At 41.8% G+C, this 25,943-nt stretch overlaps 1 protein-coding gene across 3 annotated transcripts in view; it reads left to right on the top strand.

The window, feature by feature from the left end:
* The window catches only part of FARS2 (phenylalanyl-tRNA synthetase 2, mitochondrial), a 361,477-nt gene that overhangs the window by 200,173 nt on the left and 135,361 nt on the right, over positions 1–25,943 (top strand). For all 3 annotated transcript variants that reach the window (XM_074944919.1, XM_074944920.1, XM_074944918.1), the window contains exon 6: positions 11,614–11,774. In XM_074944919.1, coding sequence (XP_074801020.1) covers positions 11,614–11,774 — 161 coding nt within the window. The remainder of the gene's footprint in view (positions 1–11,613; positions 11,775–25,943) is intronic.

Below are 25,943 nucleotides of genomic sequence, written 5' to 3'. Positions count from 1 at the left end.
GCTTCGGTCAGCACTGCCCACTGGGCCGTTAAAAGTCCGGTCGGCGATGCTGCGGCGCTAAGGCAGGCTAGTCCCTACCTGTGCTGGCTGGCACAGTGCTGTGCCCTGGAAGCAGCCAGCAGGGGGGCCATGGGGCTCCACGCGCTGCCCCCACCCCAAGCACAGGAGTCCTGTGGAAAAGATAGGATGTGATCATGTAGTTAAATACTATATCATAATTCATAGACACAAGGAAGCTTAATTAATATTGCATAGGCAGCCTTAATTCTGGCTTTTCTTAACTTTTGAGAGCAGTATAAAAGTAGTGGCAGGAAGATGTTAATAATATTTTGCATATATGTCGGGCCTTTTGTCCAAGGATCACAAAGCCCTTTATAAATATGTGCATTATTTTACAGAGTGGGGAAAGTGATGCACAGGCTGATCATGACTTTCCAAAGACCAACAATGAGTTTGTAGCAGAGTTGTGTATGGAGCCTAGAGTTTATTATTATTGTTTATTTTATTACAGTGGTGACTAGGAGTTCCAATCATGGACCACAATCCCACTATGCTAGGCGTTGTACAAATATAGAACCACAAGACGATACCTGCCCCAGACACCTGATAATCATCAGTAGCTTGCAACATCCAGTCCCCTGCTCTAACCCATATACCATGTTGCCTCCAAATATATTGAACAAAATTTGCACTCATCGTATATAACCTGTTTTACAGATTTTTTGTTTTAATTATTTCATTTTTAAAGAAAATCTCAATCACATGCAAAATAATATTCGGTGATGTGGTGTGAGTATAAAGTGTTGCTTTTCAGTCTGTTAGCTACTTTGACATCCCACACCTAATTTAAGGATAAAATACTAGCAGGTAATTGAATCAAAATGTGATGTTCTTTTGGACTCCGCCATTGCGCAGTATCTGTTTCTCTTTGAGAAAATCTAGAAAAGACCACCCTAGTAAAACACAGAACAGCCAGAATTAATGAGGGTGAAATTTTGCCAAGAAACTTGCATCTTGGCAATAAACTTGTTGGGAGTGAATTTGTCCAGCTGTAGTTTATACCCCTGATAAATTAGGTTTATAATTGAATTTCTGAACACTATAGTACCTCTCAGTCTCTCCAGTGTTGACAAAATGTTAGCAATGCAACAGGCACTCAACATACACATGCTGAAATAAAGCAACATCCAACACCTTCGGCAAAATCTGGGGAAGTAGATGGGCAATATGCTCGGAAGGTTAGCAACTTTGGGTTTTGTCAGATGAGTGGAATTTGCTTCCCCCATGTCATCCACTGGGGATGTCCAACCCCCAGACATTCAACTCTAAGGCCTTAAAATTTGAGCATCTCAGCTGTTCATAACTTTAGCGTAAAATGCAAAGAGAGAGGCAATTTCTAAAGTAGCTGGGACATAGACCATGAAGGGCTTTGGGTTCAAAACCAATATCTTGAATTGCACGTGAGAACTGAGTGGAAACTTTATCCAGATGATGGAGTTTGAGAAAGTTTAGTTTATGGCGGTGTTCATTTATATAAGTTAGAAAAGTTTCTGAGATTTGGGTAGAATCCTGGTCCTTATTGAAGTCAGTGAGAGTTTTGCCACTGACTTCAATGAGGCAGGGTTTCATCCTTGGACTTTAGAGAAGGTGGTTTGGGGAAAAAAGGGAGGAAGTGGATTCAGTTTAGGAATGTGGAAGATGGAAAAGATGAGAGGTTTGGGAAGGGAGAAATCAAGACATGGGAAAGGAAAAGGTAAAGAAGTGAAGGGGGATAAAAAGGAGAGATGATCAGGTGGAAGGGAGAAGGGAATTTTGTCTTCTTCCCATTCCTGCCATCTTTTCCCCATCTCTCTCCTTTTGCCATTACCTCTTCTCTCCTTTTCTGTTCTAATTATCTATTTCTTCCTGCCCAAGAACGCATATAGAAGCAGGACCCCTTTCCCACTTGGCTATTTAGCCCAGTGAAATATTGACAAGTAAGTATAATATGTGTTAATTACTTATTAGAAGATAGTTAATAGGAGTGATTGTTTCCCTTGGGAGTTATTCTTAAATAGGCTCTCCATTTAGTGTGTACAAGGCTATTTTGATTATGGAACAAAAATAAACATAAATATTAAAAACTCAGTCAAAGGCTTTAAAGTTCTTTTACTGAGTTTTCAAGTGAAGCAAACAGAACAGATCAGTCTGACCCAGGAGACAAAGCTATGTTCTCAAAGCAGTTATTACTGTTAGAAAATTATTCCAAATGTGAGTTTAAAAAGAACCCCAGATTTTTTTTCTCCTCATAGGTAGGCATAATTGAATGTTTACTTCTCTTCTGGAGTTCCTGAAGAGTGGCTTATGTAGCATGCAGAGTCTGAAAGACACATCCTTGTTTAAGGAGGTAATTTAAACTAGATTGCACTCAGGAGCCTGACTCATCAATTTAAAGGAGATAGAAGATCATAGAATCATAGAATATCAGGGTTGGAAGGGACCTCAGGAGGTCATCTAGTCCAACCCCCTGCTCAAAGCAGGACCAATCCCCAATTAAATCATCCCAGCCAGGGCTTTGTCAAGCCTGACCTTAAAAACTTCTAAGGAAGGAGATTCTACCACCTCCCTAGGTAACGCATTCCAGTGTTTCACCACCCTCCTAGTGAAAAAGTTTTTCCTAATATCCAACCTAAACCTCCCCCACTGCAACTTGAGACCATTACTCCTTGTCCTGTCCTCTTCTACCACTGAGAATAGTCTAGAACCATCCTCTTTGGAACCCCCTTTCAGGTAGTTGAAAGCAGCTATCAAATCCCCCCTCATTGTTCTCTTCTGCAGACTAAACAATCCCAGCTCCCTCAGCCTCTCCTCATAAGTCATGTGTTCCAGACCCCTAATCATTTTTGTTGCCCTTCGCTGGACTCTCTCCAATTTATCCACATCCTTCTTGTAGTGCGGGGCCCAAAACTAGACACAGTACTCCAGATGAGGCCTCACCAATGTCGAATAGAGGGGAACGATCACGTCCCTCGATCTGCTGGCTATGCCCCTACTTATACATCCCAAAATGCCATTGGCCTTCTTGGCAACAAGGGCACACTGTTGACTCATATCCAGCTTCTCGTCCACTGTCACCTCTAGGTCCTTTTCCGCAGAACTGCTGCCTAGCCATTCGGTCCCTAGTCTGTAGCGGTGCATTGGGTTCTTCCGTCCTAAGTGCAGGACCCTGCACTTATCCTTGTTGAACCTCATCAGATTTCTTTTGGCCCAATCCTCCAATTTGTCTAGGTCCCTCTGTATCCTATCCCTGCCCTCCAGCGTATCTACCACTCCTCCAAGTTTAGTATCATCCGCAAATTTGTTGAGAGTGCAATCCACACCATCCTCCAGATCATTTATGAAGATATTGAACAAAACCGGCCCCAGGACCGACTCTTGGGGCACTCCACTTGATACCGGCTGCCAACTAGACATGGAGCCATTGATCACTACCCGTTGAGCCCGACAATCTAGCCAACTTTCTACCCACCTTATAGTGCAGCCCATACTTCATCCAGCCCATACTTCTTTAACTTGCTGACAAGAATACTGTGGGATGTCAAAAGCTTTGCTAAAGTCAAGAAACAATACATCCACTGCTTTCCCTTCATCCACAGAACCAGTAATCTCATCATAGAAGGCGATTAGATTAGTCAGGCATGACCTTCCCTTGGTGAATCCATGCTGACTGTTCCTGATCACTTTCGTCTCGTGTAAGTGCTTCAGGATTGATTCCTTGAGGACCTGCTCCATGATTTTTCCGGGGACTGAGGTGAGACTGACTGGCCTGTAGTTCCCAGGATCCTCCTCCTTCCCTTTTTTAAAGATTGGCACTACATTAGCCTTTTTCCAGTCATCCGGGACTTCCCCCGTTCGCCACGAGTTTTCAAAGATAATGGCCAATGGCTCTGCAATCACAGCCGCCAATTCCTTTAGCACTCTTGGATGCAACACATCTGGCCCCATGGACTAGTGCACGTCCAGCTTTTCTAAATGGTCCCTAACCACCTCTTTCTCCACAGCGGGCTGGCCACCTACTCCCCATGCTGTGATGCCCAGCGCAGCAGTCTGGGAGCTGACCTTGTTCGTGAAGACAGAGGCAAAAAAAGCATTGAGTACATTAGCTTTTTCCACATCCTCTGTCACTAGGTTGCCTCCCTCATTCAGTAAGGGGCCCACACTTTCCTTGGCTTTCTTCTTGTTGCCAACATACCTGAAGAAACCCTTCTTGTTACTCTTAACATCTCTTGTAGCTGCAGCTCCAGGTGTGATTTGGCCCTCCTGATTTCATTCCTACATGCCCGAGCAATATTTTTATACTCTTCCCTGGTCATTTGTCCAATCTTCCACTTCTTGTAAACTTCTTTTTTATGTTTAAGATCCGCAAGGATTTCACCGTTAAGCCAAGCTGGTTGCCTGCCATATTTACTATTCTTCCGACACATCAGGATGGTTTGTCCCTGAAACCTCAATAGGGATTCCTTGAAATACAGCCAGCTCTCCTGGACTCCTTTCCCCTTCATGTTATTCCCCCAGGGGATCCTACCCATCAGTTCCCTGAGGGAGTCGAAGTCTGCTTTCCTGAAGTCCAGGGTCCGTATTCTGCTGCTTACCTTTCTTCCCTGCGTCAGGATCCTGAACTCAACCAACTCATGGTCACTGCCTCCCAGATTCCCATCCACTTTTGCTTCCCCCACTAATTCTTCCCGGTTTGTGAGCAGCAGGTCAAGAAAAGCTCCCCCCCTAGTTGGCTCCTCTAGCACTTGCACCAGGAAATTGTCCCCTACATTTTCCAAAAACTTCCTGGATTGTCTATTCACTGCTGTAGTGCTCTCCCAGCAGATATCAGGAAGATTAAAGATCATATGAATAGTTCTGATTCTTGTTTCAGATGAAGAGATCAGTTCAGCAGAACTTTAATAAGTTTTCAGCATCAGCTGATTAACATTCTGTTCATCTGACCTCATTATGGAATGCTTTTCTAACCCTGTTCCTAGACGCATCTATATTAGACTGGCGACTTTTGCTGTGTTGGCATTTCCTTTATAGGACCCTTTGTCCCCAAACCATAATGGAGTTTTACCCATACCAGAAAACCATTTTTTTGAACACTAGATTAAAAATGATTTCTTTCTAACATGGGTTAAACATACTTTGTCCTATCACTGTGGCCCTTATTTAGAATATGGATCTTAGTCCAGACTGACTAGCCAAACACTATGTAACTCTGGTTTTCAGAAATCATTTTAAAACCAGTGCTTATTAACAATTCCTTAGGACATGTAAAATGTGGACTCAGGTCTTTGTCTGAGGTGTTTCTAACTCAGCTGTAGAAATACATATCAGCATGCATGCAAGATTTCAGCCTGGAGAGGACAGCTCTTTCTTTAAATTAAAGAGGAATTTGAGAAGAATCACCTTAACAGTTTTTATTCTCCTTAACGCTGTGTCTCCATCTGATCTACCCCTGTTGGTGCAGTTCTTCAGTGCCTGACCCCTGTGTAGTCCCTTATACCAGGGTAAATAGAGTGCAAGATTCTATCATTTGATTTGATTTTACACCCACTATTCAAAAGAAACACAATGAAGAATCAGGCCCTGAGCCTTTGGCTGAAATTGGAGCTTGAATGAGGATGACGGGCAGAGGGTCAATGCACATAAGACTGGAATAATGCTTATACATTCAGGGATGCAACCAGGAGAAATAGCAGAGAAGTATATCAGCCCTGTTGATTGAGGAAGTGTGTTTGTGATTTATCACTCATGTTCACAATTTGGAGGTTTTATTAGATCTTCATCTGCTACTAGGTAATAGCTGTAGCCAAGACTGTTTTTCCTCATCTATGCTAAGCAAGAAGAGTGCATCCTTTTCTTTCTAATTCCTACCTTGCATTTCTCACCTCAAGATTAGAGTACTGTGACATGGGGCTACACGTTAAGCAATGTTTCATGCAGAGAGCTCATTACACCTGTGTTCTGTAGTATTGTCTGGCTGTAGATTAGTTTCTGAGTGGAATTTAAGTCATAATAGTTGGGTCCTGGCTACTTGAGAGTCCACATCTCTACCTGCAGTTTCAGTCAGTAAAGGTGATCAAGCTAACAGTCAATAACAATCTTTAAAGCGGGGGGAGGAGAGAGGTCTTTATCATCTCACTCCAATCCTTAGTCTGCCAGATTTGGAGTCATTGATTTACAGCACACACTGTACCCAGTCTGTTTTTCCACTCCTGGTACTGCTTCAACCTTAAGATCAGAGTTTAGTTCAGTGGTTCTTAACCTTTTTACCAATGTGGGCAGCACCGGATACTACCTGTATGGCCCTGAGGGGCTGGAGCTCTGTGCTGATTTGGCTGCAAGATGCAAACCACTGGTTTAGTTTCTCTCACCTCTTAGTAACTGCCCCTTCTCATAGTTCCAAGACTCAGTTTAGTTGTCTTGAATAAACTAATTCCTTACTGGCAATTTTACAGAAGTAATGGGGAAACTGTATAATAAAAGGCAGTGTAGGTATAAAAGTAAGCATGATTGAGATGCATATGAGAGAATGTTAGCCTGATCCTAAAATTAAGTTACAAAGTAGAGCTTAAAAATCTTAAGTGGTAGAAAAGTCCTTATCTCACCCACGGCTTTAAAGCTCTTTGTTTCCTTAGAAAAATGTCTATCTCTATCCATAGCTGTAATAAAGGATTCAGTAGCTTTAACCCCTCGGCTTTGGCAGGTCAGGATATGTCTCTTAGCTAGAGTATAGCACCTTCTAGTTCATCCCAAAGAACATTAAATTATCTGTAGTTGTTTGGTACAGACATTGAGTGTGTTAGAGTGGCTGAACAGTGTGATGGTAGTGGGCTAATGTCTGGAGAATGGTGTTCTATTAGTCATGTATTTTTCCTTAACTTATGATTTCTTTGGTGTTTGTGTCCACATGTTTGTGTTTGAAATACATTTGAGTAATCTTCATTCTATATTAACAAAGATTTGTAATGGAGAATTTCTTGGTGGCGTTTGAGTGGTTGTGGGGGGGATTTTTCCTTTAATATATATAATGTATTTATCTATGAGGACTGAGGACCCAGGATGGGAGACTGACCCTGGGGCCGGAGAGAAGGGCTGCTTTAAAACTGTGTGTATGGGGCAAAGAAACTTTCAATGATGCTCCACTGCTGAGTGGTCAGATCTTTTCACATGAAGCATCAAGAGTCTGGCAGCCTGAAAGCTTTGAGAGCCAGCTGGAGAAAGCTTGAACATCTGTTCAAGCTATCTCCATTGGCTTGTGACATTTTAAACAGAGACGCTATGATTGCTTCCCCAGTTCCCTTAAACCTGCTGCCTGACCAGATTCACTCGTGAGCCCTCAGCTTGTTTCCATCCCAGCTTTAAGTCTGTGGCAGTCACTTCCAGCTCCCTCATCACTTTCTCTTGCCCACTTGCCCCAAGCAGTTAATTTCTTGTTAGTATAGGTGTTTAATTTTTATTCATATACATTTTATATGTATAAATTCTGTAGTGATAACTGTTGTACTTTCATGAAATATGTGTGTTTAAAAATGTATATGCTTTGACCCTGATCCAAGCACTTAAGTATGTACTTTAAGCACCTTAGAAATCCCGTTCAGCAAGCATTTAAGAATATGCTCTAGTCCCTGTGACTGCACTGGGACTATTCATATGCTTAATGTTAAGCACATGCTTAAATGTTTTGCTGCCTAGGGGCCTTATAATTTACAAGTAGAAAACAAGACAGCAGGGAAGGGACACAGCAGGAGGGGTGTGTTCTGAGGGTGCCATAGGGATTTGACAAGTTCAAGTAGGGTAGCCAGCTGAGGAGAACCTTGTAAGTATGTCTCCTAAAATTCAGAGAGTCTTCAGGAGAGCAGTTTCCCTCCTGTGGGCTTCCTAGTGTTCAGGAGACCCGAAAGACAAGTTCTTGGAGCAGGTACTTATGGATAGGGCAGCCACTGAAGTGCTGAGCTTGCAAGGTAGTTGCTTGGATGAAGAATGCTTTCTCAGTTGGCTACCATATGCACATACTGCAGAAATATGCAGTGGCACCCACTCCATCTAAAAAATAAATAACTGACATGAAATACACTGTATTTTTACAGTAAATTAATTTGTCAAATAATATTACGTTAAACTTTGCAGAATAAACAGAAATGGTTGTTATTAAATTGTTCATAACTCAAAATATGCACATTAGTAATATTTAAAAACAGTCTAGATCAAGACCTTCTTCTGCTAAAATTTTACATATCAAAAAACATACACAGTCATCAGTTCCATTTGTCATCCGATTAATTTGTCACCTTTGTTAGTTCTGTCTGCTCAGTGAGCAGTAGTGAAATATCAGAGGGGTAGCCGTCTTAGTCTGGATCTGTAAAAGCAGCAAAGAGTCCTGTGGCACCTTATAGACTAACAGACGTATTGGAGCATAAGCTTTCGTGGGTGAATACCACTTTGTCAGAGGTATGTAGTGGAAATTTCCAGAGGCAGGTATAAATATGCAAGCAAGAATCAGGCTAGGGATAACGAGGTTAGTTCAATCAGGGAGGATAAGGCCCTCTTCTAGCAGTTGAGGTGTGAACACCAAGGCAGGAGAAACTGCTTTTGTAGTTGGCTAGCCATTCACAGTCTTTGTTTAATCCTGAGCTGATGGTATCAAATTTGCAAATGAACTGAAGCTTAGCAGTTTCTCTTTGAAGTCTGGTCCTAAAGTTTTTTTGCTGTAGGATGGCTACCTTTAAATCTGCTATTGTGTCTCCAGGGAGATTGAAGTGTTCTCCTTCAGGTTTTTGTATATTGCCATTCCTAATATCTGATTTGTGTCCATTTATCCTTTTATGTAGGGACTGTCCAGTTTGGCCGATGTACACAGCAGAGGGGCATTGCTGGCACATGATGGCGTATATTACATTGGTAGACGTGCAGGTGAATGAACCAGTAATGGTGTGGCTGATCTGATTAGGTCCTGTGATGGTGTCGCTGGTGTAGATATGTGGGCAGAGTTGGCATCGAGGTTTGTTGCATGGATTGGTTAGTGAAATAGTTAACGTTGTTGGCATTTAAATTGGCGTCTTTAGGTTTCAGAGTTATCTCCTCTATTGAGACAAGCAGTGGCAGTTCATACCTTTCAGAGCTATTGCCTCAGGCAGTCTATTTCTGTTTTTATTATGTATTAAGTAGTGCTCTGAGGGTAAATAAGGGCCCCGTTGTGCTAGGCACTGTACAATGATATGGTGTAAAATCCTGGCCTTTTTGAAGTCAGTGGGAGTTTTGTCATTGACTTGAGTATGGCTGGGATTCTACCTGTGATCCCTGACCTAAAAAGTTTATCATCTAAGGAGGCAAGTGACAAGACAGCAAAGGGATACAGTTCAGGAAGACCACACTGTAACACTGATTTGCCTTTGGTTCATCTTTTCTTCACATCTGTAAGGACTACAAACATAATTATTTTGAAATTAACGCTTGGATTCTGGAGCGTCCATATGCTAAGAGAGTAGATTATACAAATTTCTCAGTTTTTAAATACTTATACCTTTTAAACTAATCAACAGTCTTACATGAAAATTCTCCAAAAATTCATTCTACACTAAAAGAATAAGTGCTTTAAATTTGGGGAGGGCACATTATCATGTTCAAAGCAGAGAAGCTAAGCACAAAGCCCAGTGCAACTTTATGGAGTCGCTATTGTATCTTCGTAATTAACACAGTCGTCTGTAGTGGCTTCCAGATGACTTAGCAGCAGCCTTTGCTTTCAGTTTCCTTTATTTTTTCAGTATGAGTTTAAAAAAACAAAGTCATTTGGTGACATTTGTGTCTTTTTGTGTCTGCCCTTTATATGATCTAAAAATTGGGGTAACCAAACTTGCAAAGTACACCCTTTTTAGTGTGACGTATATGCAGAGACTGCTTCTTATCTTGTCTGCTTTCAAAAAACCTGAATGTGTACTTCAATCTGTACCCTGCACTATCCTTCTTAGGGTATTTACAGTTCTGACTCTATGGATCAGGGGTAATCAGTTATTTTTTGCCAATTTCTTTGTCAAGTTATTGCCAAGTTATTGCCTCCAGAGAAAATAATAAAAAACCCAATAATAATGGTAATAAGTAAATAAAAAGATGTTGCGATCCGTTCAAAAGTATCTGGGGGTCCAGATTTGGCCCACGGTCTGCCTATTGACTATCCCTGCTATGGATTATTCTTTATAAAGTGGATTAACCTCCCACTGCAATTGTCTGGAAAGTGCAATGTGAGCCAGTTGTTAAATAAAGGGCACAGGAATCCTGCTGAGGGACTCAGTATTCTAAGTAACATAAGGAGGTTCAGGTTAATTAAATAAATCAAAACAATGACTATGCTTCTTTTCTAATTCTTGTTATGTCTGCCCTCAAAAATCTAGGACTATGTGATGTTCCTCTTCTGCACTAATGGGGACAGTGCATCTCTAGGCGGTAGCAATTACCCTAATTACAAGAGGGCTCCCATGGGCTCCCTGCTGGAGTTTTCTTCCATGGATGGTAACAAAGATAGAAATCAGGAAACAGAATTCTATGACCAGCTTCCTCTGTGAACTGGGGCACATTTCTTAGGTCAAGGTTTTCAGAAACAGAAGCTTAAATACACATTTAGGCAATTGCTTGATTGTTTACAAGGCTGACCTTCACTGGGAGCTGTTGGGAGCTTAGCACGGTTGAAAATCAGGCAGCTGTCTATATGTGGATTTTGGAGTCTAACTTTAGGCTCCGTTTTTTAAAAAAATTACTCTAATATCTTTGTGCCTCAATTTACGCTACTGTAAATAATGAAGATAAGAATATTCACCTTCTTGACAGGGGTCTTGTGTCATGAACATCTGTAAAGATCTGTGAGCTCCTCACATACAGAGTGCTATATAAGTACAAAGAATTATTAATTATTATTTAACTGCTACAGTAATAGAACCTTGCTTCTCTGGGAGTAACAGCTTTCTCCAGGTGTAAAAGCCTCTGCTGATCTGAGAACTGTCTGGGTAGAGGTGTTGTTATTAACAATAGCAGCGTCCTAAATCTGTTTGTTCTGCAAAGTATGCATACAGTTGGTGGTCTGAATTGATCTTACTGTCACCTTGAAAGGGACAGTTTCGATCCTCCCAAATGCTAGTGACAGTGTTAACTGTGCACTGGCCTGGCCTATCAGCCCAACTAAAATGCTTTGGATTGTGAACTAATTTTTGTATGTGTTATACAGCATAATTGAATAAAATGTTAAGTGTTTAACCTATAAGCAGAATAGAGAAGTAATGTAAAGGAAGGCAATATACAGTGCTGCTAATTGTGTCTTCAAAGTCTAACTGCAGCCAGAGAGCCATGTGAGCAAGACTTCCTGGTCACTAGCCTTGCTTACTTTTGAACTCGGTCATGCTTCCTCGATCACATTTGCCACTGACTTCGATGGGATGAGGATCAGGCTTTAGCTCCATCATCTGACAATTACTTGCAGACTTTTTTCCTTTCATGCTTCTTTAGCATCTTCCTTGGGAAAGAGAGGGGCATTGTATTAGCAATTTTTCATGTGCCACATTTAAGCCCTTGGATTTTTATCTTTGTTTATTGCAGCTGGTGCTGAGGAGAAAATTGGCTGGGCATTTGGCCTGGGATTAGAGAGGCTGGCCATGATCCTCTATGATATCCCTGACATTCGCCTGTTCTGGAGTGAAGACGAACGCTTCCTGAAACAGTTTAGTGTGCCTCACATTGACCAAAAAGTGCATTTTCAGGTAATATTTATATATATATAATGACAAAGTTCCTCCTCTACCTCGGTGGGTCTCACGCTTATTGGCGGATTTGCTCGCCTTCACGGCAGCCCTCAGTTTGGCTGTTTTCGTGAACCCACAGTCCAGGTCAACTCCTCCTGTGTCTGACCAGAAGTTGGGAGGTTTGGGGGGAACCCGGGCCCGCCCTCTACTCTGGGTTCCAGCCCAGGGCCCTGTGGAATGCAGCTGTCTAGAGTGCCTCCTGGAACAGCTGTGCGACAGCTACAACTCCCTGGGCTACTTCCCCATGGCCTCCTCCCACCCCTTCTTTATTCTCACCCTCAGGCCTTCCTCCTGGTGTCTGATAATGCTTGTACTCCTCAGTCCTCCAACAGTCCGTGTTCTCACTCTCAGCTCCTAGTACCTTTTGCTCCCAACTCCTCACACACGCACCACAAACTGAAGTGAGCTCCTTTTTAAACCCAGGTGCCCTGATTAGCCTGCCTTAATTGATTCTAGCAGCTTCTTGATTGGCTGCAGGTGTTCTAATCAGCCTGTTTTAATTGTCTCCAGAAGGTTCCTGATTGTTCTGGAACCTTCTCTGTTACCTTACCGAGGGAAAAGGGACCTACTTAACCTGGGGCTAATATATCTGCCTTCTATTACTCTCCTGTAGCCATCTGGCCCAACCCTTTCACAATATATAATTTTGTCTCTGTAGGAGGGTTTGGTCATTACCAGAGGAGAAGAGATGTTAAATAACCAAAATTGTGTTCAACGGTAAAATGCAATTTAAAATCATAATAAAATTTCAGCTGCTGTGGCAAAATCCTGTCATTACCATAAATTTATATCAATAATGGAACATTTTTATTGAGCTCTGGATATTCAGAAAATCATCTCTGTTCAAAACAGCACTGAAGCACATGCTTACATGTTTTTCCTGGATAGGGATGGAGTCAAGAATGTGCTTAAGTGATTTCCTGAATGAGGGCTGTAATTCTGTGATACTTTGAATGGAAGCTGCCTCTGAAAATACTGTAATAAATTCCCAAATCCCTGCTTGGTGTTACAGCCACATTATGCACATACAAGTCACTGGGAGTTGCGTGGCGAACCTTCCACAAAACAGTTTGGAAATGTGACCTGCTATCTTCAATGTGTATGTGGGTATAGCTTTTAATGATACTTAACAAGCACAAGTTTCCTTTGCCCCAATGTATCAGTAGCATTTTCCTCCAGCCTCTTCTATGAGTGAGTTGCAAGCTTGGGGTTTCAGCAGCACTTTTGTAGTAACTCTACCATCAAAACCATCCTAAAGTTTCTGTAGCTGACCGAGTGCCACACTCATTTCAGTAGTACAGCAGCTGAACATGAATTGATTGAAAGGCAGTGCTGCATTCAGAGTATACTTTACCATTGGCATAGGGAGGGTCAAGTCAACTGGCATCATGCTTCAGTGGAAGGGGTTACTGAAAGTTAGAATAGCTACTGAAATTTTACCCGGTGTCTCTGTAGGAGAAATTGGATAATAATTGTAGCAGTACTATGTCAAGGTGGGAGAGGTGGACTTTAAACACTAGTGTCTTTACTATTCCTCTCACTTAATTTGTGAACCAACTTGGTTTTTTTTTTTATTATTTGAAAGTAAATATAATATGAAAAGAAAAATTACGATAAACCTGAATCAGCTGTTGAAACAGCTCTCACTTTGGTACAATAACCCATCAATGAAGATGCATTGGCATATAAGATTCGGGAAAGTCGTCCACAATTCTCCTGTGAAATACTGTAAAAAGGACCTACACAAGAGCAAACCTAAATATTCCAGTATGTTCCCAAAGCTTAAACTCTAGCTGGAGGTTTGAAACACCCAGACATGCATTCAAATACAGTACACATACTTACAACTCCAACTTTCCAGGAAGCAGCAGCCAGTCAAAGCAAGCCAAGAAAATGACTGACAGAACTCAGTCAAAGCTGAAAAGCCTGGTAGAAAAAATGACTATTTTCTTCTCTTAATGTTATTGTGGATGTGAGGCTCCAGTTGATGAAATTTATCTTATCTAATCTAATCTATTTTAGAATTTTATGCTGTCACCCATCAGTGTTGTATCTGAGCACCTTCCATGCCTAATCATTAGCAATAGGAAGTCCCTGTTGAACTTCATGAGTCTTTGATACCTCTCCTTTCACAGGGTCAAAACTCTGCTTGGGGTAGGGTTTTCCTTTGGGGAGGGCAGCTGCTAGGAGTTTAGGAATAAAAGGAGTGTTTGAATTGAGTGTGACACATATGGCTGAAAGGTTTCAGAGTAGCAGCCGGGTTAGTCTGTATTCGCAAAAAGAAAAGGAGTACTAGTGGCACCTTAGAGACTAACCAATTTATTTGAGCATAAGCTTTCGTGAGCTACAGCTCACTTCATCGGATGCATTCAGTGGAAAATACAGTGAGGAGATTTATATACACACAGAACATGAAAAAATCGGTGTTATCATACACACTGTAAGGAGAGTGATCACTTAAGATGAGCTATTACCAGCAGGAGAGCAGGGGGGAGAAAACCTTTTGTAGTGATAATCTAGGTGGGCAGCTTCTCAAAGAGGAAGGCCTTGCAATGTTTCCTAAGGGTAGACTCTGGATTTGCCTGATTTCCTCTGTAGCTTGTCACATAGCATTCAGTTTAATTCAGATCTGCATCGTGCTTATGCAGACGTTAAAATGACAAAATAAAGTTTTTTGAGAGGTTTGAATTTCATTACAAGTGTTTTACCTTTCCTTGACCAGATTTAATAGCAGCTCTTCTTGCACCATCATTAAATGAAGCTCTTCAAAACATAAAACATACCACTTGTGTGATGCTCAGACTATTCCTTCAAATTTCTCTATGCCAGCACAAAAAAAAAAAAAAAGGTTTCTCTCCTCTTGAAATAGATGGAAAATGGTCCCTAAAGTAACAGTCAAAAGTTGTTCTCCATGCGAAATCATAGAAATTAGGGATATGTGAGGACTTTGACTGTATTAGGCAAAATTCTGTCCATTTTAAAATACTCCAGTGCCAGGCCATCTTCCACATCCACTGACAGACTATTTCACAGTCCAACAGAGTTTAGTACAAACATTTTCCTGCTAGCTTGTGAAATTTTTTTTCCCTCAGTTTCATGCCATTGCTCCCAGTTTTACCATCATGTACCACCTTAAACAATTTTCTCCTCATCTTAGTGCTCTTCTAATATTTGTAGATTGTTATAGTTCTCTAAGTTAACAGATAGCAAACCTAGAATAACAAAAAATGCATATTTAGTTCTGCCTCTATAAGTGAATCCTCTCAGACATTCAGTGGTTTCTTCTGGGGCAAAACCATGGCAATTTGGCTATCTTGACTTCCATACTTTAAAATGTTGTTAACTGAATTCCTTAGACTTCTGATTTCTTGTGTGATTCTGATATATCTGAAAGATAATAAGCATGCCAACCAAGGACAGAAACCTTAACTTCACCTTGATGAAGTATTTTATATCGGAATTTCCTTATTTTTTTGAAGTCCTAACTTGGGATGGTGGAGGGGAGAGTGCATAGAAAGGGGCATTCCTCCCTTCCTGATGTCTGCAATTGGGAAGCCTTATTAATGCACACATTCTAAGACTCTGCAATCCCTACGAGGTACCTAGGAGAAGTCTCTACCAGGGTAAGTTTCCCAACTGGCTGGAGTGCATCATAAGGCCTTAATCTCTGTAGGCCTTTGGAGGCTTGTGAGACCACAAGGAAACTAGCAGCCCTCCATCCCCACTCAAGTCTTTTTTTCAGGGGCCTCCCTAACCCTCAGCTCCCACAAGCTCTAGAGAAGGCTCAGCGGGAGGCCCCTAGCCTCCATGTATTGTTAGTCTTATAAGACTAACGTTGGGCTTCCCGCACCTTTCCTACTGCAAGCCTTAGGAGTCTCACCATGCCCTGAACTTCCCTATGGGCCCAGGTGTGCCTGTTTAGCCTTAGTAGGTGTGTGTCCCTCCTGTGTGGTAGAAAGGAATTTTATTTAGTTTAATTGGTGGACACCAAGGAATTTTATTTTAAAAATTACTAAAAATATTTGTCTTAGAGAACCAAGAAACGGTAGACCAGCTGTTACTAATTGTTTCTCTTGCTGCCAACTCTGGGGTGTGGCTCCCACTGCTTTAGTCACAGGGGTTCTTTAACGTTTTTTAGGGGACACCATGATTAAGAACAAGCAAAATCATCACAATTATTAGCCAGTGTTATTTTATTATTAAAGGAAGGAAAAAAGGACATTAAACAACACGAATGACCAAACATAAATGTTAAGCTGGTTACTTCCATTACAATCTCTTCTGTATGTTTCTCTGTGGAGAGCTTTTAACAGAGATTATGCCCCACAGAGTGAACACCTCTGAGGAATGCTTTCCCTTTGGTAAATTAAGATCAAAGTATATTGTTTCCCAAAATTATTATGACTCCAGTTTTAGTGTCCGATTAGATACTTAAAGGCTGTTTATGATTGGGTAAAAGAATTTAAGGGCTGTTGGGTCCTGTCTAGTTAATAATAATAAAAAGTAATTTTAACTAAATCCTATGAAATTGAAGGAAATATTTTAAGTCGGTTACTTAGAAGAAGCCATATAAGGAGCTGTCTTAGAGACAGGCCAGTTACAAATATTAAGAATCTTAAATCCAATTAAATCCCACTATTTCTCTGTTTACCGGTGTTTAGCCTGTCTCCTCTCCAGAAATACATGGTCTAATCCAATGGCTCTCCACCTTTCCAGACTACTGTACCCCTTTCAGGAGTCTGATTTGTCTTGTGTACCCCAAGTTTCACCTCACTTAAAAACTACTTGCTTACAAAATCACACATAAAAATACAAAAGTGTTACAGCACATTATGACCGAAACATTGCTTAATTTCTCATTTTTACCATATAATTATAAAATAAATCAGTTGGAATATAAATACTGCATTTACATTTCAGTGTATCATATATAGAGAAATATAAACAAGTCATTGTATGAAATTTTAGTCTGTACTGAGTTCACTAGTGTTTTTTATGTAGCCTGTTGTAAAACTAGGCAAATATCTAGATGAGTTGATGTCCTGCTTGGAAAACCTCTGTGTACCCCCGGTTGAGAACCATTGCTCTAATCACTTGGTGATTAACAAGCAACTGTTAGTATTTTAAGAGACAGATTAACTATTAGTATTTTAAGTTACAATAGCAATTTCATATTCCAATAAAATCATTACAATCTAGTCTCTTGGCAAGTGTCTTAGTTAACTTCCTCTCACCAATCCATGTTGAAGTGTTGGGAAGCTATTCCTTGAGATGGTTTCTTGAGTCTTTTCTGTTTTTCTTATCTGTCTGGGTCAGCTTGTAGAGTTCTTGCTGAAGCAGGGTAGCAGGAGGTATTGTACGGGGGTGCTCACTTCTGAGGAGTTTTTTATACTCTTTCTTTCCTACTTCCATGAAATTAGGAAAACACACCTGTTGTTTGTCTTATGTAGATTTAAAGTTGGTTGGTGTCCTTCTTTCACTACTTCATGACTTTAGAGTTGGCTTGGGTGACACCTTCATCTCCTGAGTGAGCAGTCTGAATAACGAATATGCAACATTTTTTAACTCGCCTTTGTTCTTCTTGTGTCAGAAAAGCATCAAATGACTTTTAAAGTTAGTTTTAACTCCTTTTTATTCAGCCAATTTTCTGAAATATTCCTTTAGTTCCATGAGAGTTTAATTGGAGTTGAAATTCTGTTTCAAATGAGTCCAAACGCTCCTGTTCTCTCTGTTAAGGTCAGTTCTCAAAGTAGTCTTTTAAAATTAAATTCTTAAAGTGTTATCAGAGACGGTATTGTCTTTTCTTTTTACCAGTTTTTGGAGAGGTGGTTCTTGTCTTCACAAGTTTGATGAGGGATTGCTAAAGGATTGCCAGGTAACTAGTTTCCCAATTAATATACATATTTCTTTACTTAAATGGCTTCTTATATTAGTAACCAGTTATGACATCAAATGATCTTGCTATATTTGTACTTGAAGAATTTCACTATTTACATAGCAAAGGTATTAGGAGCTTCACAATTAATTAGCATATTTTCAAGTATGCATTTCAGAAAAGTGTTTGCCATTTCAACATTTAAGAAATAAACAAAAGGTTTAAAACACTTCCAATGACACATATTTATCCTAGAGGCTTTTTCTGAATAAGTTTTTAGAGTAATTATAAAATTCATTTTAATTATGATATTTCTAGACTTCTTTGTATGGGCTTACTTATATTTATTACTTTGATAACTCACCCTACATTTCCTAGCCCACAATCAGGTCTCTTCCTAAAACACAAATTTTTTATATGGTTTGTCTTCTTGAAATAAGTATTATCTTTGTATCAAGCCAGTATCTTATACACAGAAGACTTGTCCTGTACTTTGATAACTCTGATTTTTTTTTTCTTTTTTGACTAAATAGTTTCTAGATTTATAACTTACTGTTTGCAGTCTGTTTACAGTTTGTAATTGCAGACTCATATCTACATTCTATACAAAGCACAATAAACTCATATATATATCTTTCAAAACATAGTATAAAAGAAAATAGTATAGAATGTTAAAGAAAAATAGAAGTTATAAAACTGCATCCCAGAGTCTGTGTATATGACATTGCACCCCATAATGCTTTATGGAAATATGCTTATGAGTGTAAATATGATATAACTTGAATATGTTTTACGCTACATATGCCATGTAACACATCTTTGCAAAGGTTATGATCTACTGAATATATTCATCCTATTTGTATGCATGTATCATTTTTATGTCTGCAGTTACGGGCGTTGGCTCTATGCTTGTATTTAAAGTGTTTGCTGTAGGAAGCACATAGGACAGATTTGGTCAACATGGTGTGAAGGGGTTATTCAAGTAATTGGGAGTATTTAACTAAGACTGGCCTATGGGAGATGCCAATCCACATCTGAGCTTTCCTGGGAACGTTCAAACTAACATGTAAACAATGGCATCGGCCTGCAAAAAGCTGAATCATTCATAGACATGTGACTTGACCAGGTGATTACAAAACTCCATCTTGGAGAGGGGTTTCCACCCACAAGAGAAAAACAATATAAGCCCCTGGAAACCCCTCAGAAGATAGCCTCTCCACCCCAAAGAGATGCCTGAAAGAAACTAGAACAAAGGACAGTAGCTACAGGGGTGTGAGTGATTGCTGGACCCAGACTAGGAAGGAGTCTAGTCTGTCAAAGAAACTTATTGGAACATCTCTGAGGATGAGATTTACCTGCATTTAGTTTTCTACTGTATTAGGCTTAGACTTGCATGTTTTTGTTTTATTTTACTTGGTAATTTACTTTGTTCTGTCTGTTATTACTTGGAACCATTTAAATCCTACTTTTTATATTTAATAAAATCACTTTTTACTTATTTATTAACCCAGAGCAAGTATTAATACCTGGGGGAGAAAACAGCTGTGCATATCTCTCTATCAGTGTTATAGAGGGTGAACAATTTATGAGTTTACCCTGTATAAGCTTTATACAGATTAAAACAGATTTATTTGGGCTTTGGATCCCATTGGGAACTGGGTATCTGGGTGTTGGAGACAGGAGCACTTCTTAAGCTGTTTTGAGTTAAGCCTGCAGCTTGTGGGGGATGTGGTTCAGACCTGGGTCTGTGTTTGTAGCAGGCTAGCGTGTCTGGCACAACCAGGCAGGGCACTGAAGTCCCAAGCTGCCAGGGAAAACAGGCTTACAGGTAGTCTCAGCACATCAGGTGACAGTCCCAATGGGATTTCTGTGACCCAACCCATCACAGTGTAAACACAGTTGGAGGTAATAAACATTTTGTGGCTATAAAGAAATGTTCATCTTCCCTGGTATTTGCTTGCCCTTGGGAGATAAGGTAGATGATAATGATACATAGATCATAAGCTTCAGTAAAGGCACAGGCAAGTTTAGTGACTTAATATTTTGAAAATTTTATTTATTTTATTAAAATCATTTTGCACCAATATTGAGGTCTCTCCTCTACACTCCTGAGCCTTAGGATGCTCTTTGGAAGGGCTGCCTCCCGAATCTCCATTTCCCTCCCCATGAATTTTGTGAGAGGCTAGTTGGCAGCTTCCCTAGCCCTTGCCCCTTGGGCCTTTGGTGGTTCCCTTAGCCTCACCGTGCTCTTCCTTCCCAGCCTTAGGGCCTTCAGCCCCTAATGATCTAAAATAGGCTCAGCAGGCTTCTCACTAACAAACCAGAATAGGCTTGTTGTCAGGGTAATATGGTAAAATTTGGTTTTCGGCTATACTTTGTGGGGTTGCTGCTGGTTGTCTTTTCAGGGGCCCTTAGGCTATGTGATAAGCACCCTTTTAATTTTTACAAAGCCAACTAAATAATTTAAGAATGAGTTTAAGGGACTGAAACTCCTTCTAGGAATTCTGGTTACTTGGGGTGCTCTTTGAGGAGTCTCGCGAGCGGTCAGGATTTGACTCTGAAAGCTCACTATGAGGTTCTTCTTCGAGTAGCGGCCCTGTGATTGCTCTGCATCAGGATGTGCGTGTGCCCATGCACACTTGATGGGATATTTCATCAGCAGTGTCTGTGCCCTTGACATCCTGATGCTCCAGTACAAAGGTATACAGGAAGGGGGTAGACCCACCACCACTCCAGTTCCTTCTCAACCACCTGCAGCTTGACATGGAGCATTGTGGTGCCTATTATCTAGCTACACAGCTTGCTACCTTTCTTGCTTAATCCTTTCTTTTCAAATTTCTTTTATTTTCTGTTATTAAGCAAACCTTCCCTTCTTCATTTGTGCATGCTGAGCCTTTATTTTTGTCCCTTAGTCCTTGATCCGCAGCCTTGAGTATGGGTTATGCCCAAGTCTTGGACTTCATACCCTGCCAGACCTGCCATAACTCTTTTACCCGCAGCAACGGGCATTCAAGCTGCCTTTGCTGCCTGAGATAGATTCACATTCCTTCCAAATGTATGATCGGTTCAGGATTTAAAAAAGAAATTGAGGGATAGACAATAAAACAGACAATATCATGCCACTAGATAAATCCATGGTGTGCTCACAACTTGAATACTGCATGCAGTTCTGGTTGCCCCATCTCAAAAAGATTTACTAGAATTGGAAAAGGTACAGAGAAGGGCAGTGAAAAGGATTAGGGGTATGGAATAGCTTCCATATGAAGAGAGCTTAAAAAGACTGGGGCCATTCAGCTTAGAAAGAGACAACTATGATATAGGGCTACACAATCATGAATGATATGGAGAAAGTGAATAAGGAAGTGTTCTTTACCCCTTCACAAAACACAAGAACTAGGGGTCACCCAATGAAACTAATAGGCAGCAGGTTTAAAACAAACAAAAAAAAACCTTTTCACACAACACACAGTCAACCTGTGGAACTCATTGCCATGGGATGTTGTGAAGGCCAAAAATATAACTGGATTAAAAACAGGGCTTTGGAGCTGTGCTCCAGCTCCGCTCCAGCTCCAGGCAAAAACCTGCAGCTCCACTGCTCCGGAGCTGCTCCGCTCCAAATCCCTGGTTAAAAAGAGAATTAGATAAATTCATGGAGGCTAGATCCATCAATTCTATTAGCCAAGATGGTCAGGGATACAACTCTGCTCCGGGTGTCCCTAAACCTCCAACTGCCAGAAACTGGGACTGAATGGCATGGGATAGATCACCCGAAATTGTCCTGTTCTGTTTATTCCCTCTGAAGCATCTGGCATCAGCCACTGTCAGACAGGAGACTGGGCTAGATGGACCATTACTGGGTCAGACCATAGCTGTTCTTATGATAGATTAAAATTCCTGTTAATGGAGAACCCTCACAGACTTATGGGGTCCGATTCACCTCTCTGTATCATCTGTCTGGTTGCTCAGAGAGCCCCAGCGACCACCTCTACTGCAACAGTAAGCAAATACCCTGGGAGCCCTTCAGAACCATCCAGACTCTCAGAGAAGAGAAGACCCCATTCTCCAAAACAGGATAAAAGAAGAAGAAAGTCACAACCTCAGTCTGTGTTTCAGGAGACCTCATATCCTGATTTGGATACTGCTACGGCTCTCTTCCCTTCCAGCAGAGAGATCACACCATTGGCTAAGAAGACTATGCCACATACTGAGAAGCTGTCAGGTAAACAACCTAAAGCAGCACGAGACTCAGTGCCTTTGAAACATAAGGTCTCCGAAGCCAAGCTGAACTTGTTGTCAGTGCCGTCATCTGTAGCCAGACGTGAAGGGCACACCTTTTCATCAGAACATAAGAATGGCCATACTGCATCAGACCAGTGGTCCAACTAACCCAGTATCCTGTCTCCCACTCCAGGTTCTATGCTGCATCTGTTCCCCCCATTCACCCTTATTGGGATCGTCTCTCCCATTTCCTAACTTCCTGGGAGCTTATCACATGGGACAGATGGATCTTGGAGGTGATTTCTACAGGCTATTCCATTCATTGCAACTCCTTGTCCCCCCCTCCCCACCACCACCACCACCAAGTCCCTCTTCAGGAAGCCTTCTCGTGAGGATTTTTTGAGACAGGATGTACAATGCCTCCTAACTGTGGGGGTGATACAACCTGTTCCACCGTACTTTGTTAGGAAAGGGTTCTGTTCCCAGGACTTCCTGATCCAGAAGAAAAATAGAGGGTGGGGACCAATTCTGGACCTCAGGACTTCGAATACCTTTGTGTGCAGTCAGCCATTCAGAATAGTAATCCTAGCAGAGATGATTCCCTCTCTAGGTCCAGGAGATGATTTGTTTCCCTCGACCTTTGGTATGCTTATTTTCATATTGCCAAGCACCCCTGGCACAGATGTTTTCTTGTTTTATGGTGGTCAGGGACCACTGCCAATATCATGCCCTACCCTTCGGCCTCTCCCATGTCCCAAAGTTTTCTCAGCTGTTGCAGCCCATCTTCACCAGCTGGGAATAATTGTCTTACCTTACCTAGATGATCAGCTTCTGAAAGGTCTCATTTCTTCAGGCACCAACTGCAACCAGCAAGGCCCTCTCTCTATTCCTTTCACTGGGCCTCCAGTTCAACACAGAAAAGTTTACCTCAAACCTACTCAACACATAGACTTCATTGGAGCCACAGTGGACTCCACCACCATCAGAGCATACCTGCTGAATGGCAACATTGCAAAACAGCTTGCAAACCACAGCAAGGGCTTGCCGTGCAACTCCTAAGACATATATGGTAGCTTGTATGTTTGTGACACCGTTAGCAAGACTACACTCTTGGTGTCTTCAAGCCTGGCTGAGAACTGTCTCTACTCCCAACAACCAGTCTATCCAAGCAAGTATCTGTACCTCAGAGGGGCCTTGATTCTCTAAATTGGAAGAAGGATCCACAAAGGGTGTGCATGGAAGTTCCATTCCTGCAGCCTCCTCCCACAAGAACCATCACTACAGATGCCTCCTTGATTGCCTGGAGTACACACTCTCAAAACTTCACAAATCAGGGCAAATGGACCCCTTGGGAAGCGATCCTCCCTATCAGCATATTAGAGCTCAAAGTGGTTCATTACATTTGCCAGCACTTCCTACCACACATCTGAGGCCACCCGATCAGAATAATGCTGGACAAGAGACCGGCAATGTATTATATCAATCAACAAGGAGGAGCGAGATCTGAGTCCTTAAGCACCAAATCTGTGAAACTATGGAACTGGTGCATTTCACACAGGATTCAGAGCTCAGTGGTTTATCTGATAGGAGTACACAACACAGTGGGGGACTCCCTCAGCAGGCATTTCCACATCAGCCATGAGTGGGAGCTGAACAGTGACATGTTCCAAGAGACATGCTTTACCTGGGGTCATCTGCAGCTAGATCTCTTTGTGACACCATCCAATGTGAAGTGCAGACGATTCTGCTCAAGGAGAGGTCATAGCCACAGCTCGAGAGGAGATGCCCTAGTCATCTCTTGGCCTTGCACGTTGCTACATGCTGTCACCTTTATTGCTCAAGGTCCTAGAAAATTGAAACAGGAGGACGTTTTAGCCATCCTCATAGCACTGTCATAGCTGAGACTGGTGTGGTTCCCAGAGCTGATTTGCATATCTGTGCAACCACCTCTCTGCCTTCCTCTAACAGCAAACTCCAGGAGTCAGGATCCATCATCCACCCCAACCTCTCGGTGCTTCACCTCAAGGCATGGCTTCAAGATGGCTCTCTGGTATGGAACAAGACTGCTCCCCAGAGGTATAAACAGTACTGCTTCATAGTAGAAAACTCATGACAAGGAAAACTGCTGCAGAAGTGGAAACCTTCCAGATTTCATGCAGCCACAGATCTATATCTCCACTTGAGTCCTATTTGACACACATTCTTGATTACCTGCTAAATTTAAAAATCACAGGCTTATTGGTGAGCTCCATTAAGGTTCACCTACCTGCCATCACAGCTTTTCACACACATGCCCCTATCGAGTGGCTTTCTTCACCTACCCAACCACTATGAGGTTTATTAAAGGTCTGTTCAATCTCTATCTTGCTGTTAGGGAGTCAACTCCATCATGCGACCTCTCAACTTGGTTCTCAATGAGCTGAGGAAATCCATGTTTGAACTTGTGGGAACCTGTTCCCTCCTTTTTCAGTCCTGTAATACCTCATTCCCCAAAGCATTCACCTCAGTCAGAAGTGTAGGGGAACTTGCAGCCTTGATGCCTGATCCCCCGTACACTCTGTTCTATAGCAGTGGTTTTCAACCTTTTTTTCATTTGAGGACCCCTAAAAAATTTCAAATGGAGATGTGGACTCCTTTGGAAATCTTCGACGTAGTCTGCGGACCCCAGGTTGAAAACCACTGTTCTACAGCAATATAGTGATACTATGTCCACACCTTTGCTTCCTACCTGCTTCTTCAGAATTCCACATTAATCAGGAAATTCAAATACTTGCATTTTATCCCAAGCCTCAGTCTTTAAGAGAAGAAACAAGCCTCCAGACGCTGGACATAAAAGGAGCTCTTGCCTTTTACCTTCACAGGACCTTTAGGGCTTCCCCATGGTTTTTCATCTCAGTTGAGAAATGAATGAAAGGACATCAGGTTTCCACCCAAAAACTGAATGACTTAACCTGTTATGAACCACAGGGTTTTGCCTTCTTATCAGAGTGATTGAGCCCACTGGGGCTCAATCTATCTCTGCTGCTGCACTGAAAAGCTGCTTCATATCTCATACATCTGCAGGGCAGTCACCTGGTCTTAGGTGCACACTTTTTCCCAGCACTATGCTCTTGTGCCTGATTCCAGAGCTGACATGGCTTTCAGTGACACTGTTCTACAGTCTGTACTGAATCTACATCCTTGGCACCCTCCTCCATATTGAGGTACTGCTTGGGAGTCTCCTGAGGTGGAACATCCATAGGAACACTACTCGAAGAAAAGAGCGGTTTCTTATTTTGTATAATGATTGGAATTCTTTGAGGTGTGTCCCCCTATGGGACTGAACTACCCTCTCTCCTTCCCCTCTGCCTCATAGTCTTTTTTGCTAGACTTTTGTGGTTGAGAAGGAATTTGAGAGGTGGTGAGTCCACCCTTTGCCTATGTGCCCTCATACTGGAGCACAAGTGTGTCTTGGGTGGCGGTGTGGACCTGCAGACACTGCTGACAAAAATCTCAGGTCAAGGCACAGGTACATCCTGACGTGGGACACCAATAGGGACACACTTCTTGGAGAACTCCAGGTACTGTACAAGGTAAGTAACCTCTCCTTCACCTCTCCTGTAGACCTCAGGATGTCCCCAAGAAAGGGGAACACCCTCTGCTCTTTCTAGTCCTCTTCCTACAGATTTCCTAAGGTCTGCTGGTACAGGGCTCCTAAATAGGGGTGTTGGAGTGTGTGTAGGTGCGTGCACACCCCTGTATGGTGGGGACATTGAGAGAGCAAGAAATTTAAAAGAGGCACAGCAGTGCCGGCAGGATAGATGAATCCAGTAAAGTAGAATCTGCCAAAGGTGTTAGAAGTGGTTTCTCACTCTGGTGACTAGCACTTCCTTTCATGTGTGTTTATACAAATAGCTTGACTGTTCCCGCCTTCAGTTTTGGTGGAAGAATTCTGCCTATCCCTCAGTTTACATTTTCTGCTCTGTCCCCATTTAATAGGGCTAGAGGCTTACTCTTTCTAAAAAATAAAAGTTTAAGTCCCCAGCTTTCATTTG

Source organism: Natator depressus, chromosome 2 (genome assembly GCF_965152275.1).
Source record: "Natator depressus isolate rNatDep1 chromosome 2, rNatDep2.hap1, whole genome shotgun sequence".
Classification (NCBI taxonomy): Eukaryota; Metazoa; Chordata; order Testudines; family Cheloniidae; genus Natator; species Natator depressus.
This window is presented reverse-complemented; position numbering and strand designations above follow the sequence as displayed.